The sequence below is a fragment of the Nanorana parkeri genome, unplaced genomic scaffold, assembly GCF_000935625.1.
Source record: "Nanorana parkeri isolate BGI_ZX_2015 unplaced genomic scaffold, ASM93562v1 scaffold3132, whole genome shotgun sequence".
Taxonomy (NCBI): Eukaryota; Metazoa; Chordata; class Amphibia; order Anura; family Dicroglossidae; genus Nanorana; species Nanorana parkeri.
The window spans coordinates 32031-53136 of NW_017309400.1; the positions used below are offsets into that span (position 1 = coordinate 32031).

General features: G+C 45.1%; 1 protein-coding gene across 1 annotated transcript in view; it reads left to right on the forward strand.

Moving 5' to 3' along the window:
* Positions 1 to 1048: 1048 nt before the first annotated feature.
* The window catches only part of LOC108802807 (protein phosphatase 1 regulatory subunit 12C-like), a 37106-nt gene continuing 17048 nt past the window's right edge, over positions 1049 to 21106 (forward strand). Inside the window, exon 1 of the mRNA XM_018574661.1 lies at positions 1049 to 1351. Coding sequence (XP_018430163.1) covers positions 1049 to 1351 — 303 coding nt within the window. The remainder of the gene's footprint in view (positions 1352 to 21106) is intronic.

Here is a 21106-nt window from a genome sequence, read left to right on the forward strand (position 1 = left end):
ACGTAAATATGCGTTTGATGCGCCACCGTGTGCGAAAATGACAATTGCGCTACACATGTTACATATCGTCGCGAACGTCAGAGTGAGAGCAATCATTTTAGGGCCATCAATCACTGATAAAACTAAACTAATGAGCCGTAAAAGCTTTTAAAGCGTTGCCTTTGGCTAATTTTGGGTATTGTAGTATTTTGAGGTTTCGCGCGCGCAATTTTAAGGCTTGACATGTTTGGTGTCTATTTAACCGACGTGACCCTGTCTTTTATATTTTAGCAAAAAATTGGGTAATAATAAATGTTTTATCATTTAATATAAGGGGAAGTTTTTTTAAATTGTATTTTCTGTAATTTTTCCTTAATATATTAAAAAATAAAAACCCCAGTGTGATTAAATACCACCAAAAGAAAGCTCTATCTGTCCCTAAAAAATGGTATAAAATTAATTTCAGTACAGCGTTGCATGACGGAATAAATGTCAGTCAAAGTAAGGCAGCGCTGAATACTGAAAAATGGCCTGCCCAGGAAGGGGGTGTAACACCGCGGACTTCAAGTGGTTAAAGGCATAGAGACACACAAGGAACCCCGCACATCACAATGACAGCTGAATCACCCAGCATGTCCTCACACCAAATCCAACAAGTGAAACGAATGGCACACGCACTCATCAATTCATAACTAGCTTTAAAGCAAGGTGCACAGAAAGGGCTTGTGTGTCCCTATGCCTTTAAAGGAGATGGGGCTACCTCCTTTTTCAACAATTTTAAAACTAGCTATAGTCAGATATGGCATCTAAAAATGACTTTAAAAGCTCTTAGGTTTGCTGTCACTACACCTATGACATTTTTTATTAGATTCGCTGTCCCTATAAAAAGAAATTAATAATTATTAGGCAGGACAAGAACCGCCAACCCGTTTTTCTCCACAAATTACATTTCCTGGCAAACGCAGAGCGCGGCCACATAGGACGTCATGACGCCAAACATCAGCCTGGCGGCACGGATCATAGACGTAAAGGGCGGAGGAGGAGAAGAAGAGAGACACATAAACAGATTATGGCGGAGGGGGCTACTGCTGCTGCGCAGGCGAAGGAAAGGCGGAAAGAGCAGCTTCGCCAGTGGGCTCGTTCATGCACTAACCAGGAGGCGGCGGAGCCCCGTTGGCAGCGGCGGAGGAGGCGTGAGGATGAACGGGAAGATGAGGATCCTGGCCGCACTGTACGATTCGAGCGGGCAGCAGAGTTCCTGGCTGTCTGTGCTGGTGGAGATTTGTTGGAGGCAGAAGACATGCTCAGTGGACAGGACGGAAAGGAGATCACTGATAGCACCAACACAGATGGCATCAGTGCCTTGCACCAGGTGAGTTTGATAGAATTGGAGAGCCCAAATTTCACAGGCATGTTACTTGTGCCCATAATCACCTGCGCGATATTGGTGTCTAGTTGTGACATGCATACTGCCATTACTTAGAATGCTGGAAAAATAGGGGTCTCCAGGTGTGACAGGTAGGGTACTGGTACTTAGATGATACTTGCTGGAGCCAGTGCCCAGCTGGGTAGTAATCCATAACTAAAGCAACAGTTGTTTAATATTGTGGTATATCAGTGTTATCACTGCAGTAATTGTTGCACTGTGTAGCGGTAGAGTGCACATGAAATTCCAATTAAAGTCTATCTGTGGCCAATTGTTGTGGTTCCCCCTCCCCTTCCTTCATTGACAAAAATTATAGCTGAGCTCTGTGCTAGAGAGAAGTTATCTTTGCAGTACACATTTTTGTGCTGTGCAAGTGTTGAGTTCTTATGTCTAGGGGTGACAATTAAGGTGAATTACTTGCCCTATTCTTCACTTCCTTGTCAGCTGGTGCTTTGCAAAGCTCCTCAGACTTAGACGGGCCAACGCTCTCATCACATACTGCACAGGGTCACTGGTCCTGCGAAGAATGTGATGTCAGACAGCTGCGACCTGTCAGGCAGTGAAGAGCAGTTATAGGGTATCGGTCTTAAGAAGATGAGAAAGCCTGCTGGAAGAGGAATTGGGTAAAAACTTCGCCTTATTCCTTTCACCCTAAACAAAAAGAGCATTTAACTTTTGCAGTGGGGCCCCCTCTGCACTGCAAGGGTTAAATGCCATTTTTGTTTAGGGTGATAGGAATAAGGTGACATTTTTACCTTCCTTCCTGAACTTTTTGCATCCCAGAGTTCAGCTTTAAACAACTTCTTAAACCCTTCTACTGTATACTCACTTTATTCTGCTCCCTTGTGTCCCTTCTTGCAGGAATGAAGACCGGTGATCCAACCGGTATAGTCCTTGCCCGACCAGTATTATTTCTGCTTCTTGTCCCACTGCTACTGAAATCTTCAGTCAATAGGATCAGTCCCCCGTGTCATGAACACCTGTAGAAGGACCCTCCTGTTCAGGCCAGAAGGGTCTTCTTGCTTCTTTATTGCAAAGTGGGAAGGTGCCACTTCAGGTGACCATGTTGCTGCCTAATAACTTCCATTGGGCCCATTGGTAGGCTCTGTAATATTCCAGCTGTGGTGATGTTGGCAGATAGATAGCATCAGGGCAATTGCAGGCCGGCCTGCCATGGTGGATCACCGGTTTCCTGACACAAGTGCCGCAGAGATTCTTCTGACAGTGGATTGGGGTAATTGTAAAGGCTTAAGAGTTTTTTTTTTTTTTAAGAAGAAATTGTGGGAGGGATGTTTTTGTGTTTTTTGTTTTTTTTGTTTTTGTGTTTTTTTTACCTGTAGATGGGCTGTTAAAAGTTTCAGAAGAAGATAACTCTTTAGTACTTAAAGGGGTTCTAAACCCTAGCAAGCAGTAGATATAGGCAAGAAGTGTAAAAAAAAAAAAAAAAAAACCGCTTGAAATCATTTTAAACTGACCTCGTTATCGCTGCTCGCTCCCACGCCGAGAATCAGGAACTGCTCGTACGGCCGCAAAGGATCTTGGGGCGGGCGCATGCGCAGTTCCGATTCTCGGCCGGGAGACGAGCAGAGACGCAAGGTAAGTCTATGGACGCGTGCACCCGCATGCAGACACCGCTGGATCGGAGGGACAGAGCAGTCAGCGCTGGATCGGAGTGACGTCGCACCGCTGGAGGGACACATGAAAACATGGGGAAAGAAGAGGAAGACCAGAATAAGAGACATCATTTAAGGTAAGTGCTAACATTTACATGGGGGGGGGGGTGGAGGGAAAAAAATGTTTGCCTTTAATATCACTTTAAACCTCAACTCTGGGCTAGCTATAAGTTGTCATCCATACTTCCTTTCCCTGTACAAAAGTTAAAGGAGAAGTATTGGGAGAGTAAAATGTACTCTTCCCAATACTTAGAGCCGGCGTGTGACACTGCAACTGTCACATGATGGCTCTATAGATTGAGAACAGAGCAATCACAAATGGCTGCATGCTCTGCTCTTGTCTTTTCCCTGCAGAGAGGCATGACTGTCGGTCCTTTAGGGATTCCCCCTTCCCTCTCTCTATTCCTCCAGCACTTACTGAAGGGACAGATACAGTAGGGGTGAGTCACAACATGCTCTAGAGCAGGGGTGCCCATAAGGTCGATCGTGATCTACCAGTGATCGCGATGTCCTGTCTTCTCTGGATCCCCGCTCTCTCCCCCATCTGTATGCAGCGGGGATCCGAGGAATAGTGAAGCTGCAGTCGGCGGCGGGGGAGGGAGCCGCTATCACAGCAGCACGCCGAGCGGTGATGAGAGAGAGAGCCGCTCGGCTTGGATCTGAGCCGGCGGCTCTCTCTCTCCTTACTGCACATGCTGCTGTTTTTCTTGCCACGTGTGCAAAACGATCTGGCTACTGCTATGATCCCGCGGTGCTTGTGCGGCTGACGGCTGAATGTGTCAGACGCCGCACACTGAAAGGGGCGGGACACCTCTCCCCGTGTGCAACGTCCGCCACACGAACACTGCGGGAGAATAGGTCGCCCGCGCCTCTAGAACGCACTGGTATGCGTTCAGGGGCGGGAGGGGGTGTGGGGTTGCACCGCAGCCATGTCCCACAGTTTGATCGCCCGCACATTAGTGCCTACATTCCGGTCCAGTGTGATCTGCAAAAATAGTGCTTGCAGCATTTTTGCAGATCGCACTGGACCGGAATGCAGGCACTAATGTGCCTGGGTTCCAGATGCAGGCGATCGCACTGTGGGTGAGGGGCCTGGCTGCGGTGCCATTGACTTCAATGCACCGCCACGACCCCTCCCGCCCCTGAACGCAGGTGTTTTTTCTTTGGTAGATCTCATTGAGCTCGTCATTTGAAAAGTAGATCTCCAGATGAAAAATTGTGGGCGCCCTTGCTCTAGAGGCAGAGCCATCTGTCAATCAGGCAGTGGGTTGGATCCTGACAATATTTTCGGGATCCTCCTTGGCTGCAGCACAGCTCTGCGCTGTCAGTATATAGCTGACAGCGCAGAGTAAAAAAGGTTTGGGTTTAGTTCTCTTTTAATTGAACCCAATGCACATATATAGTACACTGTAGTGCACCACAATGCACAGATGCTCTGTACATTGCAGTGCGCTATGTTGTAAGAAAATAGAGTTCAGGATCCCCCCCCCCCTTTTTTTTGTTGTGTGATTAAGTACATTGACAGCCCATTCAAAACAAGGGTTGTTGTGATGGGTATCCCGTTAAATTAACAAAAAGACATGGAGGGGAATTTATCAAAACTGGAGCAGACAAAATCTGAAGCAGCTGTACGTTGCAACCAATCAACCAATCAGCTTCTCTCTTTCATTTTGAAATCTTAACTGAAGAGAGAAGCTGACCACTGCTCCATATTTTGTCTGCTCCAGTTTTGATAGATTCCCTCTATGCACTTTAATGATGTGGACATGATGTAAACAAACCCTACATTCTTAAACCATTGGCAGTGGAGGATTTAAGGGGCTTCCCTGTGGCTCAAAAACTATTTGCATGTCTGCAGAGTAACTGCAATACAAGCCACCAATTTTTTTTTTCTGAGCCATACTAGTGGGTGTGCTAAAGCTGACTTTTATGTGAAAACTTTTTAAAAAAGTATGTAAAGAAGAAACAAGTGGCTAATGCAGTCCTGGCCAAAAAATTAGAGAATGACACAAATATTTCCACAAAGTCTGCTGCTTCAGTGTTTTAAGATCTTGTCAGATGTTACTATGGTATAGTGAAGTATAATTACACACATTTCATAAGTGTCAAAGGCTTTTAATGACAATTACATTAAGTTTCTGCAAAGAGTAAAAATTTGCAGCGTTGACCCTTCTTATTCAAGACCTCTGCAATTCGCCTTGGCATGCTGTCAATCAACTTCTGGACCACATCCGGACTGATGGCAGCCCATTCTTTCGTAAATCAATGCTTGGAGTTTGTCAGAATTTGTGGGGGTTTTTTTTGTTCACCTGCCTCTTGAGGATTGGCCACGGGTTCTCAATTTTGGACCCAAAATTTAAATGTTTTGTTCCCCAAGCCACTTAGGTTTCTCAGTCGTCTTCCAGAACAGCTTGCAAGAGATAGGCTCCACCCCTTTTAGTAGGAAACATGTCACCCCCAGTTTTAAAAGCTCCGCCTCTCCCTTAGCTCCTCAGTTTTTATGTGTTTCCTCCGTCAGGGGGGACATGTCACCGGAACGCTCCTCTTGCGGTAGGGGATTCCCCACCGGATCCCTTCATCCTCTTAAGTGCCTGGGGAGGGCCAGCACTGGAACCTGCGTTACACCCTTTGCTGAATCCTTGGACCAGGTGGCTCAAAGTCAGGGGGCCGCCGGTCTTGGGGTTCCCGGGAGTCCCTCCACGGCCGGATCGGATGACAGATTAGGTCACTTCCGGTGCGGGTGACGCTACTTCCGGCCGCTTGCGTTCCAGGCCTCGTTTACGGTGCAGAGGAAGGGGGTGGGCCTGGCTGGTGCACACGGCGTGATCCCATGCCTGACTGTGAGAAATCGCCGGCGGGAGAACTGGTTTCTCAGCAAGATGGATCCTGTAACTCCTCTGCACACCGCACAGACGGATACAGGTCCTTCAGGCACCAGCTCTGCTCAGGTAGGTGGATGCTTCCATGTCCTTCCTCCCTGTAGTCCTGACTGTTTTATTTTCCCTCCACCTCGGGCTCCTTGGTGCTGGGCTTATGTTTTTGAGGGGGCATTCTAGCTTGTCTGAGACAAGGGGGTTAGCAGAAGGGGTAATTTCTTCTTGTTCTGTGTTACAGGTCCAATTTTCTAAAGTCAAGGTTGTCCCTAAGAGGAAGTGTGCAGTTTGCGCCCTAAAGCTTGGGTCTGATTGGAAGAAACCTCTGTGTCAAAAATGCATTGGGCGGGTGTGCAGGGAAGAGTCTGCCTCTGCATGCAGTAGCCTGTTATCCACTGATAAAGAAGAATTTGTCTCCTTTAGATCCCTAATAAAGGATTTGAGACCACCTGCTAAACCTGCTTTGGTGCCTGGTTCTCTGGCTCATGCTCAGAACCTTCAGACAGTGTCTGTCAGGAGAGGTCTGTGACGACATGGTGATCAGTTTATGAGTTAAATGTGTATTTGTGTTGGGTTATGTTTTTAAGTGGATTATACTGAGTAAACTGTTTAGGAAAATACTGTCAGCACCAGCCCTCGTTATTTCCCATTGTACTCTGAAGGAGCTGAGAACAATGACATTCTGGCCAGGCTCCTACTATGGCTGTCTGGAGCTATTTAGCAGGTGGACCCCTGTGGTGTTGTGAAGACAGAATGTATGGGGAGGGGAAGGCGGGATGTGATGGGATTTTAGTTTTAACTGATCACTTTGTGTATAAAAGTTTGTGCAGTTTCTCAATAAATCAGTTTCTTTCACCCTACACTTTAGTCTCGACCAGTGACTGGAGAAACTGGGAGCTAAAGATCAGCGGGTTGCAGTATCTCTTAAGCAAGGAAGAATACAGCTCATCCTGAGTACCGGGGTCCGTTACAAGGTCTATCAAAGGGAGCCAGATGAGTATAGTATCAATAGTCCCATTTAAGGATGCAAGGCATTTGCATCATCCCTTATTTGGATGACATTCTCCTGTCTGCCAGCTCAACTGCTCAATGCGCAAAGGAGCCTAGAAATTATGCAGGGTTGGTTGCAGAACCTGGGTTGGGTTGTAAATGTCCAAAAATCCGATCTTGTCCCCTCTCAGGTTACAGTGTTTCTGGGTGATGTCCTGAATACCATAGACCAGAGGATTTTCCTTCCAGAAGAAAAGATTCAGAAAATTGTAAACGCAGTAAGTCACTTACAAACAAATTGTCTCATATCCCTACGGGAGATAATGTCAGTGTTGGGTCTTATGATGTCCTGTCTACCAGCTGTTCAGTGGGCAAGGTTCCACCAGAGGGGTCTACAACGCTTTCTGTTGGAAAGGTGGGACCATTCCCAGGATACTTTAGACATAACAGTCATTCTTTCTCCTTCAATGAGGAGGGGCTTGTGGGGGAGAAACCGAAGTTGCCTGTCGGAGGGTCTCCAATGGTCTTTTCAAACTACCATAAGGTTAACCATGGATGCAAGTTCCTGGGGATGGGAAGCACACCTGGAGAATCTGGTGACTCAGGGACAGTGGTCTCAGCAGGAGGCAAAGATGTCTTCCAATTGGAGGGAGCTGAAAGCGGTCCTGAACGCGATTTTAGCATTTCAGGATCAGCTCAGGCATCAGCATCTGTTAGTACTCTCGGACAATATAGCCACAGTGTTTTATCTGAACAAACAAGGCGGAACCAAGAGTTCTTTTCTTCAGGCGATGGCAAAGGAGATTTTCGTTTGGGCAGAGGTGAATCTGTTTTCTCTCTCGGCAGTGCACCTAAAGGGAACACAGAATGCTCTGGCAGATTATCTGAGTCGGTTTCATGTTCTCCAGGACGAATGGCGCTTGGATCGAGAGGTTTTCGACCTTCTGACTCAGAAGTGGGGTTTACCGCAGGTGGATCTATTTGCTACACAGAACAATGCGAAGTTGGACCACTTTTGTTCCCCTGAATGAATTTTAGTTTTAACTGATCACTTTGTGTATAAAAGTTTGTGCAGTTTCTCAATAAATCAGTTTCTTTCACCCTACACTTTAGTCTCGACCAGTGACTGGAGAAACTGGGAGCTAAAGATCAGCGGGTTGCAGTATCTCTTAAGCAAGGAAGAATACAGCTCATCCTGAGTACCGGGGTCCGTTACAAGGTCTATCAAAGGGAGCCAGATGAGTATAGTATCGCTGCATCCTCTCATCAGGGTTCTTCTGCTGAGGAGGACAGTGACAGGAATGATAGTCCTATTATCTCTAAGTACAAATTGTCTCTTGAAGAGGTAGAGGAATTGTTAGGTGCAGTTTTATGATACCCTGAATATTCAGGAGGAAAAGGTGCTATTATCTAGGCACGACTTGATGTACCAGGGGCTCCAGCAGCCGAAGGCCAGACTTTTCCGGTACACAAGGTACACTCTGACGCCATCTATAAGGAATGGGCTGAACCTGAGAGGAAACCTCCTTTTTTTTTTTTCTAGCAATCTGAAGAGGCATTTTTCCCTTCTATGAAGATGCATCGCTGCCTTGGAACAAGGTCCCTAAAATTGATGCATCCTTATCAAAGATTTCAAGGAAATCGGATCTAGCCTTTGAAGATATGGGGGGTATTTAGAGATCCAGTGGATAGGAAGGCGGAGGTCTTGCTTAAGAGGGCATTGGACTCCGCTAGTACAAGTCTCAGACCTGCTTTGGCAACGACATGTGTTGCCAGCAACCTGGAATATTGGCTAACCCAGCTAAAAATAATAATTTGGCAGGTACACCGAGAGAGCAGATCCTAGATTACCTTCCGATGCTGTTCAAAGCCATCGCTTTTATGGCAGATGCTTCGGCCAATTCAGTTAGAATGGCTGCCAGGTCGGGAGCTTTGATCAACTCTTCCCGCAGGGCGATTTGGTTGAAAGCTTGGGCGGGGAATGCAGCCTCCAATTGAGGCTTGGCAATCTTCCGTTTAGTGGAGATCTTCTTTTTGGGCACGAATTAGAGAACGTACGCTGATAAGGCTTTTCCGGAGAAAACGAAGCCCTTTCATAGATTTTTTTTTTTTTTAAAGGACCCAGAAACAAGGGGCAAAATACGAAAGGGGAACAGTCCAAAAAACACTGGAAAGGTAAGTAATTTCACTAACCCTCCCAAGCTCCGAAGCAGCAGTGACTTCTGCATGAGGGTGGGGGGAAGGCTAGCGGAGTTTCCCTCTCGCTGGAGGGACATTACTTCCAATCAATATAGCCAGCTCTGGCAGATTATCTGAGTCGGTTTCATGTTCTCCAGGACGAATGGCGCTTGGATCGAGAGGTTTTCGACCTTCTGACTCAGAAGTGGGGTTTACCGCAGGTGGATCTATTTGCTACACAGAACAATGCGAAGTTGGACCACTTTTGTTCCCCTGAATGCAGCAGACAACGCGGTGGCGGTGGATGCGCTATCACATCCATGGGGTTATCATCTGTGTTACGCCTTCCCACCTGTTCATTTAGTTCCGAGGGTTTTTACAAAAGTTCCTACAGGAATGGACAGACTTGATACTGATAGTGCCCTTTTGGCCCAGGAGAGCATGGTTCACGACGGTGTTGTTGTCTTTGACAGACCATCCACCTTGGCTGCTCCCGATCAGCCAGAGGTTGTTATCACAGGGGCCTGTCATGCTTCCGGCAGTGGACAGACTGTCCCTCAATGCCTTCTATCTGAAGAGATGTTAAGGGAGAAGGGTTTTTCTTCCCGGGTAATCAGCACCTTATTATCTAGCCGTAAGCTAGTTATGCGAAAGATATACGGTAAGGTTTGGAAGACTTTCTGCTCCTGGAAAGGTAGACGCAACAGTGATACAGGTATTCCGGCTGTTCTGGATTTCCTTCAAGAGGGGGCGGACAGGGGCTTAGCTATCAGCACGTTAAAGGTACAAGTCTCTGCCCTGAGCATATATTTACAATGCTCCCTAGCTAATAATCAACTTGTGAGTAGGTTCTTTAAGGCTCTCAAATGAATTAGGCCAGTTACATGCTGTTCCATTCCGAAGTGGGATTTATCATTGGCCTTACAGGGTCTGATGATTTGCCCTTTTGAGCCTTTGCCTGATCTTCCTCTCAAGATGATTACTTTAAAAACTGTGTTCTTGGTTGCTATAACCACGGCCAGGAGGGTTTGTGATTTGCAGGCTCTTTCTTTATGAGAGCCATACTTACCGGTTTTTGAGGTCCGAATGGTATTGAGGACAGATCCGGCTTTTTTACCGAAAGTTTCCTCAAACTTTCATAGGTCTCAGGAGATCATTTTGCAGTAATCCGGCTAATCAGAAAGAAGCTGGTTTTCAGCACCTGGACGTTAGACAGTGTCTAGTGGAGCACCTTAGAGTAACTAAAGTGTTCAGTAAATCGGATGCCTTTTTGTTCTCTTTTCAGGAAAAGATAAAGGAAAGCAGATTTCGAAATCTTTGATAGCTAGATGGGTAAAGCTATGTATTCAGGAAGCTTATGCGGCTAAGCAGGGTAGTGTTCTATCCTTTCTGAATGTACATTCTACCAGGGGTTTAGCCACCTCGTGGGCAGAGAGGGCTGGTGCCACTCCGGAGCAGATTTGCAAGGCTGCAACCTGGTCGAGTTTTTCCACATTCGTATCGACTGGATTTGAATACGGCAGCAGAGCAGACGTTTGGAAGAAAGGTGCTCTAAGCTGTAGTCCCGCCCTAAGTGGGTAAGTTCTTGGTTATCCTCTCGCAAGCTGTTCTGGAAGACTGGGAAATTCAGAGTTAGACTTACCGGTAACTCTCTTTCCTATAGTCTTCTAGAACAGCTGGATTCCCGCCCTTGGTTATATCAGTGGTGGTGAAATGTGATTTCAATGTGGTATTCTGTTGTCAGTTCCTGTCATTACAGGGTCTTCCTGCGGTTCTCGATACAACTGAGGAGCTAAGGGAGAGGCGGACCTTTTAAAACAACCGGGGGTGACGTGTTTCCTACTAAAAGGGGTGGAGCCTATCTCTCGCAAGCTGTTCTGGAAGACTTATAGGAAAGAGTTACCGGTAAGTCTAACTCTGAATATTACTTTTGCCTTATGGCAAGGTGCTCCATCATGCTGCAACAGGGGGATTTTTGGGGGGATTCATTTAATTTTCATGGCAAAGAGGTACTTGGCAATTTGCATATACTCCAGAATGTTAGGAAGAGTGATCAGATCAAATGCAATAATTGCAATCATACAAACTGAAACAGCAGACTTTGAAAATGTAATATTTAATATTTGTGTCATTCTAAAAACTTTTGGCCGGGACTGTACACTCTAAATTTTTAAAACACCGTAATGGAGGAATCAGGGGATTCCCTGTGGCACAAAAACATTGCCTTTCTGCAGAGTAATTGTAGTACAAGCAATCAATTTTTTTCAGAGCCATATTAGAAGGGTGAACTAGTTACTGTGCTAAAGCTGACAAGTGGCTAATAGTGGTAATGTGGTAGTTATTAACAGCTGTACCTTTTTTGAAGGTATGGTGCATTGGTGAAAAAAATATGGAATTATACTAACAAATCCCATCGACTAGATTCGTTAAAAAAGGAACTTTTTTCCCTAATATTATTATTACATAGTATTTATATAGCGCCAACAGTTTGCGCAGCGCTTTACAATATAAGGAAGACATTACAATTACAATACAAGACAAGATAGTAAGGAGGGCCCTGCCGCTGAGGACTTACAATCTAAAAGAGGAGGGGGAAAATGATACATGGAGAGGTAGCTGTGTGGGGATGAATTATTTGAGAATGTGAAGGTTCAGTGGTTAGGTCGAGGTGGGATAGGCTTCCTTGAAGAGATGAGTCTTTAGGGAACGCTTAAAGGCAGTCAAGGTGGGAGATAGACGGACAGGTAATAATAGATTTGGCATGGCAAAGAAAAACGATAGTGAAAATACAGCCGGATTTTGTAATACAGTCAATCACACCAGTGTTGTACGCCCTACCAAAAATCCACAAAGATGAACATAAACCACTCGGGAGACATATTCTGTCCGGAAAAGGAAGTTTGACTGAACGGGCAAGTCTATACATTGATGAGGTACTTAAACAACGCATAGAAACACTTCCCAGCTACACTATATTGCCAAAGTATTGAGACACCTGCCTTTACACGCACATGAACTCTAATGGCATCCCAGTCTTAAGGTCCCCACACACCTTACGATAATCGTACGATAATCGCGGGAAATCACGCGATCGTATGATTATCGTAAGGTGTGTGGAAGCCGTGCGACCTCTACTACTGTAAGGTCGCACGACTTTAAACTTACGAACTTGTTTCAAAACCCGCCAAGCATCGTATGATGTTCGGCGGGTGTGTAGCATGTTGGTAAGATAAAATCCGGACGGGCCGGTGTGCGCAAGCGCACACTGCCCGTTCGGCATTGCGGTCATCGGAAGCCCGCCCCTCAGGGAGCGTGGCTTGCGATCATCGCAAGTACGATCTGCTTATGCAAGATAGGCAGATCGTACGTTTTTTGAAGTACCTTAAGTACAAAAGTCTTGCGATGGTTGTAAGGTGTGTGCCCAGCCTTAGTTCATATGGTTTATTATTGAGTTGGTCCACCCTTTGCAGCTATAACAGCTTCAACTCTTCTAGGAAGGCATCCATAAGGGTTTAAGAGTGTGTGTGTCTATGGGAATGTTTGACCATTCTTCCAGAAGCATGAAATTGTCAGAAATGTCTTGGTATGCTGATGCCTTAAAGGAGAACTATGAGATGAGTGAAAATCAGTCAGCCTCATAGTTCTAGCCGACCTGTGACAATGAAACTGTCACAGGTCGGCTCAATAGATCCCCTTGTTGTCACTTGTAATTTTCCACAGCCACCGCTGACATCCAGCAACTGTCTTCCCTTTCCCCCTCCTCCTACCCCGCCCTCCACTCCAGCGGCGGAACACGAGGACGCCGCACCACACCCCCAGATACCAGCCCTAGAGCTTGTACAGACACCACAAACCACCCGTGATCGCCTGTAATAGCTCAAAATTTCCACTCGCCTGCTTGCATTTGCATTCTTCACTGAGCTCTGGGTCGAAAACAGAGTGATTAGTAATGTCTGCAGACCCTACTAATCACACCAGATCACCAGGGATCTGCCTGCTCGTCTCCTCCCTGCAGAAAGACAAGCAGGTGAGGGGGCTTCATTGTTACAACTATGTAACTCTATAGTCCTTGATAACGTCAAGAACCTGGACCAGGTAGCTCTGATCTGGTGTAGCCCCTGCACTTTCTGCCCATGAAGAGGCCAAGGCCCTCAAAGAGGATGCCATAATATGCTTTCGTGGTTTTAAAATGTTGTAGATCATAAGCTTGTTTGATTGCTAATTGAATCCACCTTCCATTAGAGCTTTTAGAAGCTCTCAGGCCCTCTTTTGGTCCTGAAAATAGTATGAACAGAATGTTCAATTTCCTGATGCTCTTAGTCTTGTTCATGTACTCTAGCCCACAACGGCGAACCTCAATGCCTTGTGAAGCTGCTTCTTCCTCATTCGATGGATTGGTACAAAAGGAGTGAAGTACCTGTGCTCTGTGAAATACTGAAACTACTTCCTCCGGCTAATCATGACATTGTAACATTTGTTTTCCGCTAAAGGCCTTCGTGCTAGTGATCAGGGACCTCCCAGGCATGGGTCCTATTTTCCAGGGACAGTGGACCTGAGGGATCCAGGGTCTGGGTTTCCAGGGAAGCCCCCATCTGCCCTTTTTAAATTCTGTCTTTTTTTTCAGCCTGAGGATTCCTACGTGATGTTTGGCAACCATCCTCCTGGTGTAATAGCTTGCAGTGAGGCCTCCCCATCAGAGGCTGCTTCCCTAGGAAAAAAACTCCTTGTGCGGCTCTTACCAGGTCCGGGTACGAACTGAAGCAATGGCTCACAGCAGTGAGCGGGCGGCGGTTCCCCATCTGTCGGGCTGTGTGTCGGCCGCCATCAGATTTCCCTCGTTTTCTGACAGGCTCCGATGCTAATACTCTGCATTGTGCTGCAGACGGGTTGGTTAATATTCACTCATTAACATGTGCAGGAGTTGGACTTCTGATTACACTAGCACAGTGCCGCATGGCTAAGAGGGGTTTCTGTTGCTGGTAGCAACTATGATTTACTACCTGGTCTGAGCTTGTTGTAAACTCCAAAGCTGGAAGCCTATGATTGCTCTCACCTGAGTGGGGGCAGGGTAGGGCTCTTTCACCCCTGATTAGGTAAACTTCACTTATGTTTCACTTGCCTGTTTTAAGGTGCCCATACACCTTACAATTATCGGACGATTTTCGTATGCGATCGACTTTTCGGCCGATAATCGTATGTGTGCATTGCAGTGTCCGACCGACAGTACTGTACAATTGTACGACTTTTGACGGTCAAGCATGTTTGAAAACTTTGCTAGATCGTACGATTTTCGCAGGCGTTTCCATCCGTCAAAAGTCATATGATCTACACTGGGCTTGCGCTAACGAAAATACGGCAGATCAATTACCGCATTTCGTCCAGGTGCTTTTTGTTAATTGCGGCTAAATTAATCTTGCGATCATCGGGGCAGGATGGGGCTGCCGTACGGAAATCGTATGACTATTCGATCATCGGACGAAAAGTTTCGTCCGATAATCATAAGGTGTATGGTCACCTTTTAGAGATGGGGGCATGAAGATGCAAAGTCCCAGGGTATGGGAATTGCTGGAGGAGGTTGCTTTACTTCCTGAGAACATGTGTATTACCTATTAATGATTTTATTTGATGCTTTATTCACTATATGTGGGTATGTGTTAAATCTTGTCTCTCTCTGTATGATAGCAAGCATCTAACCTTTTCAGGTGGGGTTGTTTCTTCCAATCTTCAATTTGCTCACAAGTGGAGCTGAGCCATTGATTGTAGCTGCCTGGGTGTTTCTGCCTCACAGGTGTGTGGGGTCTTTGCTGATAACTCTGGATACAACGCAGAGTGTGCAGCACTTTCCCAGTCCAGGATGAGAGCGTTAGCTGGTTTTGCTATGGTTTTGTATCTCTTGGACAGAGACCACATACAGGAATATATTTCTGTGGCTAGTTGTACCTGTAGGCCTAATTTCCTGGCCATAAGTGGACTCTGTATTAGAAGTCTTTCTTTGGTCTGTATCTCTTGTACAATTGATGCATACATTGGAGTTAATCGCCTGTCGGGTGAACGCATAATTGGACAGTATATGTGTTTTTTGCAGCTGATTTCATTCTCTGAGCACTTGTATAGTTATATTATCTACAAGTTAACCATCTTCTGCGTTAGTGGAAGCAGTATGTGGGTATGCTGGGAGCATTGGAATTCTATACTAACTAGATATTTTAATTACTGTTGAGTAGAAACATCATTGTCTTTTTAATGGAAATGTGTATCTCAATATTTTTGCATACCTCATGTATTGGTATTACTATGCTGTCTCTCAGAAATAACCAATTTACTGCTTTAGTAAGCATTGAGTCATGAGGTGCAATATTTGTACATACCTAATGCATTGGTGTATTTTTATATTTCTATGCGATCTCAGTAATAACCAGTTACTGCTTAGAATAAGCATTAGTTCAGGGCGATCTATGGATCTCAGTATTGATGCATATTATTATTATACTGCCTCCAATGTAACTAAATTTCAGCTTTAGAGAGGGCATCATTGATTCATGAGGTAGTCATGTATCTCAGTATTGGTGCATACCTTGTTTTCAATATTACTATAATGCCTCTAATTTAAAATCAAGTTGCAGCCTCCGTGTAAACATCTTTGGCCCAGGAGGAAGTTAAGAATATCGGTATCCAAGTATAACGGGTGTATAGGTGTACTATACTGCCTCTAAAATAACCAATTTGTCTTCTTTAGTAAAGCTTCATTACTTATGAATCTCAGTCCTAATACACTCAGTGGCCAGATTATTATGACCACCTGACGTTTGTAGGCAAATTGGCTATAATTTTGCGCTGAAGTTGCTAGAGGGCCAGACCATTATAAATAGGGAAGCAGGTTGTTTTCCACGACAGTAGAAGTGATTTTTTTTCTGAAGATATGGGTAAACAACGCGATTTAATAGCCTTTGAACGTGGGATGATTGTTGGCGCTTGGAGCCATGGAGCGAATATCAGCAAAACAGCAGAATTCGTTAAATGTTCAAGAGCATTCGTTAAATGTTTTGGAGAAAAATGTTTTGGAGACATCGACAATTATCGCACTTTGTCCATGCATTGGGGTCCCGGATGCGGCCTCTTGACTCCATTTGAGGGATTGTGTAACGCCTCGGGGCCACCCCCCAGGTCCCCCTCCCTACTATATAAGCTCCTACTGCAGCAAGACTCCCCTGGATCACTTTACTACCTGGCGGAGTGGGAGAGGGACATGGGGGTACGGTTCACGGAGACGGAATCGGCCAATATCCTTAAATACACTCATTCCTCCTTCGTAGACTCCATTCCAAGAAACAAATTATAAACTATTCACTCAGTGGTACCGCGTCCCCAATGACCTGCACCGTATCTACCCCTCAGTGTCCCCACTATGCTGGCGCAACTGTGGGATGATAGGTACTCATCTACACATATGGTGGGATTGCCTTAAAATCCAACCCTTTTGGCAAAGACATCAGGTCGAAATTAAAACATTCCTAGACATCGAGCTGCCTTTCACATCGGCCCCCTTTCTGCTTCACTTCGTGCCTAACACTGTGACTAAATACAAATCATCTAGCCTTCTTCCCCATCTCCTAAACGTGGCCAAACGCTTGATCCCCCGCTACTGGAAGAAAACATCAGTTCCCTCGATGGAGGAGTGGAGCGGGCAGGTATCGTGCATCCAGGTTTCCGTGGAATGGCTCGCTACAAGTAAGAACAGATATGCTAAATACTACTCAATCTGGGCCACTTGGATCCTTCACAATCCTGTATAGAAATCTATTGTTAGGAGAGTCATATTGTTATATTGTTTTATTGCTTTTTCTGCCTACATCACCCAGGTAAATTCGAGGGCGAGCTGGAAATGATTGTTTTCCGAGGCCACCTGAAGGCTCATATGATCTTCACTCTAGATGCCCACTTGCGTTAGCAGACCAAGGGTACACTCCTTCCCTCTTCTTTAACTTTACGCACTTTTCGCCGTACACTGCATCGTATGGGATATGGAAGCCGAAGGCCTGTTTGAACACCTTTGCTGTCTGCAGTTAACAAGATAAAACGTCTCCAATTCGCACAGGAACACAAGGATTGGACAGTCGAGCATTGGAAAAAAAGTCATGTGGTCCGATGAATCACGTTTCCAGCGATTTGGGCCCTTTAATTTGTGTGGAACAACGTCTGAATAGCACAACATACCAAAGTATCGTTGCTGATCATGATCAAGTTCATCCTATCATGTGGATGGCGTATCCCAATGGAGATGGCTTCTTCCAACAAGACAATGCGCCATGCCACGGTGCTCGTATTGTGCAGGAGTGGTTTCAAGAACATGAGGGAGACTTTACCTTAGGTGTCCCCCACAATCGCCAGATCTCAATCCAATTGAGCATTTGTGGGACGAAGTTGAAAGAGCCATCTGGCAGCTAGTTCCACAACTATCATATCTCACAGAACTGGGCAGTGCTATTCATCAGACATGGTGTCAGATTTCCCGCATCACCTTTCAACATCTCGTGGAGTCAATGCCAAGAAGAATCGCTGCAGTATTGAAGGCAAAAGGTGGCCCAAGGAAGTACTGATGGGGTGGTCATAATAATCTGGCCACTCAGTGTACATACCTTGTTGTTGGGTATTTATATACTTTCTCCGTTATGGCCTTAGTGGAAGCACCTATGGGGCAGTTCTGAATCTCGGTATGGTGTATACCGTAGTTATTGCCTTTTAGTATACGGAGTCCATTATGGCTTCTGTCTATTAAGGCAGTTCTGAAACTCGGTATGGTGTATACCTTCGTTTTTTACTTTTAGTATACGAGGTCCAGGATACCCTATCTTCTGCTTCAGTGGAAGCATTTTTTCATAAGATAGTTTGAGTTTCGGTATTTGTGCATACCAGGTTATTGAGTGTAATAGACTGCCTCCAAAGCAACCAAATTTCTTTTTTTGTGGAAGTATCAATAGTTCATAGGGCAGTTGTGAATCTCAGTATATGTGCATACCTTTGTTATTGGTGTTTTTATATACTGTGTCCAGAATAACCATTTTACTGCTTAATGCAAGCATTATTGATTCAGGAGGTAGTTTTGTGTTCCATCTGTGTTCCTTCACCCCGCACTTGTATTCTTTAGATCCTTTACTTGATTCAGTAACGCATCATTGGTTGTAATGTAGTAGGGAATCTCAGTATGGGATTCATCTGAGTTCTTTTGAACATCTGAACTGTTTTCAAGTTTAACTGATTACAGTTTCAATAAGGCATTCTTAGTCGCTATGTAGTTATGAAGCTCAGTATTGTCATCTGAGTTCATACTTTGTGTAGTTATGTAACTATACATTCTACAAGATAGCGGTTTTCTGCTTTAGTGAAAGCATTACCAGTTATGATCTAGTTATGAAGCTCGGCCTTTTGTATGATCATCCAATGTTATACTTGTTGCATTTTTATAACCACATGTGAGTCACTGCTGTGATGAAATCATTATTAAGTCCTACAGGCTTTCATAGTAACCCTGCTTAAACCAATTGGGGCTTGTTCTTTAAAACGCTAAAAACTGCTTTGCTGGCAGCCATTATTTCAGCTAGGAGAGTCTGTGACATGTACGCTTTGTTTTTGTTTTTTTTGGATCCCTATTGCACAATTCTTATGGACAAAATCGTATTAAAGCCGGACCCGGCTTTCCAACCTGAAGTTTCAGTATTTCACAGAGCACAAGGTGTGGTACTTCCCTCCTTTTGTACCAATCCATCGAATGAGGAAGAAGCTGCTTAACAAGGCATTGATGTTCTTCGTTGTGGGCTAGAGTACATAAACAAGACTAAGAGCATCAGGAAATTGAACATTCTGTTCATACTATTTTTAGGACCAAAAGAGGGCCTGAGAGCTTCTAAAAGCTCTAATGGAAGGTGGATTCAATTAGCAATCAAACAAGCTTATGATCTACAAAATGTTAAAACCACCAAATATTATGGCGTTCTCTTCGAGGGCCTTGGCCTCTTTTGATGGGCAGAAAGTGCAGGGGCTACACCAGATCAGAGCTACCTGGTCCAGGTTCTGCATATATGGTTGATGGTCTAACGTTGTATCCTTCGATTCTTATATTTTAACTGAGGTATGCAGGGAATGTGATCCATTTTTTATTATTTGTGGGTGATGTGTTTCCTGTTCCGGTTGGAGGAGCCTATCTCTCTGATCAGGGGTGTGGAATTCGTATCGCCCGAGACATGTAGTTCCGGGCGCCGGGCAAGTGTTTTTTTCCACTGTTTTAGCCCTGCTATGGACAAGTAGCAGGGCTGGTTTAACTTTTTTTTAAAATGAGCGGCAATGCAAGCGAAGGGCGTGGAGCGCCGAGAGTGGGGGGCGTGGCAGGAGCGTGCAGCGCCGAGAGGGGGTGCCGGAGCGTGGAGCACTAAGAGCGGGGGGCCAGAGCTGGGAGTAGTGAAGGAGCAGTGACGGGCTCTGTCACCTCCCTCAGCCTCTGTCTCTGGCAGCAGCTGCTCTTTCCAAAAGCATCACTGTGTGATAGCACTACAGTTAAGTTTTTTTTTTTTCTAAATTGTTAAAAAAAAAGGTAATAAAAGTTAAAAATGTAACTAAATAAAAAGGCGATAAAGTAAAAATAATAAAACAAATGAAATTTTTTTACCAAGTAAATAAGAATTGAAATAATGAGAACCAGCCCCGCTGCCCTATCTGCATGCGAATAAATACGCAGTGTTTTCAACTGCGATCGTGTGCAACCGCACGGGCAGGGCGGTATTGCAGCAGTGCCATTATTTTCTAATGGCACGCCAGTCGTGCCAGGCAGATTGCACGTTTTCCTGCTGCAATACCACCCGGGCGATCCCACATGATCACGGTTGAAAACACTGGGCGGTGCATGTCGTGAAAATGTTTACATCTACCTTTTTTTCAGCGATTGCCACCCAGATGTAACCCCATACATGCAAGTGCAACCACTGTATGCAACCGCACACGATCGCACGTCCTGGGAATCCCCAAGTTTGCACCAACCCTAAAGGAAAACCGAAAAACGTAGACAGCGCTCTCGGATGGGGAGGTTAACTGACACAAACGTGTGTGCAGCCCTGGGAACAGGAGGAGAACCTGTAAATGCAGATAAACAAAAGAACTCGAAGGGCGCAACAGCAAACACTACAATGGAGGACTGGCTGGTTGGACTGGCATGTCTATGGCAGAGACTCAATGTACTGATAAAGAATTAATGGCAGAAAATCAATGTAATGGTACTTATAAGTGGGATATATATAGCAGAAACTCAATGTACTGATAAGGAATTAATTCCTTATCAGTACATTGAGTTTCTGCTATATATATCCCACTTATAAGTACCATTTACATTGATTTTTTGCCATTAGTTCTTTATCTGCACCAACCCTAAAGGGTATATTCACTTTTCCCAAGTAATTTGGGAAAATGGAATTACCCGCACAAATCTCCCTCCCACTATACTTACTTACCTTTCGGCGACCGGTCCTTCCTGTCCGCCAGTACTGCTGTACTATCTGTACCTGTTCCATGTATTTTGAATTTCGCTCGCAAATTGCAAGCACTAGTTGGTCAACGCGGTCACCTGACGGCACTGACCAATGAGAAGCACTTCTTAGCACTGCTAAATACGGTTTTGGTTAAAATTTTTTATATTTTTTGTATCGGGACAAGTAGATTGTCATGAGGGACAAGTAGATTCGGCCCCCGCTTTAGTCCTTGGACAAGTAGTTTTTTTCAAAAATGTCCACACCCCTGCTGATGCTGTCCTGGAAGGTTCCTTGAAACAGAGTTAGCAGGCACCTAACTCAAATTTTTTTTTTCCTGCTGCTGACTACGCTTCAGACCTAACCCAATGATGAGTTAAGAATTCCTATTCACTACATGTTTGTTCAAGAAGTCTCACCATTTAAAAAACAATTTAAAAAAAATAATTTTTGTTACCAGCAGCATCTCCACACAGG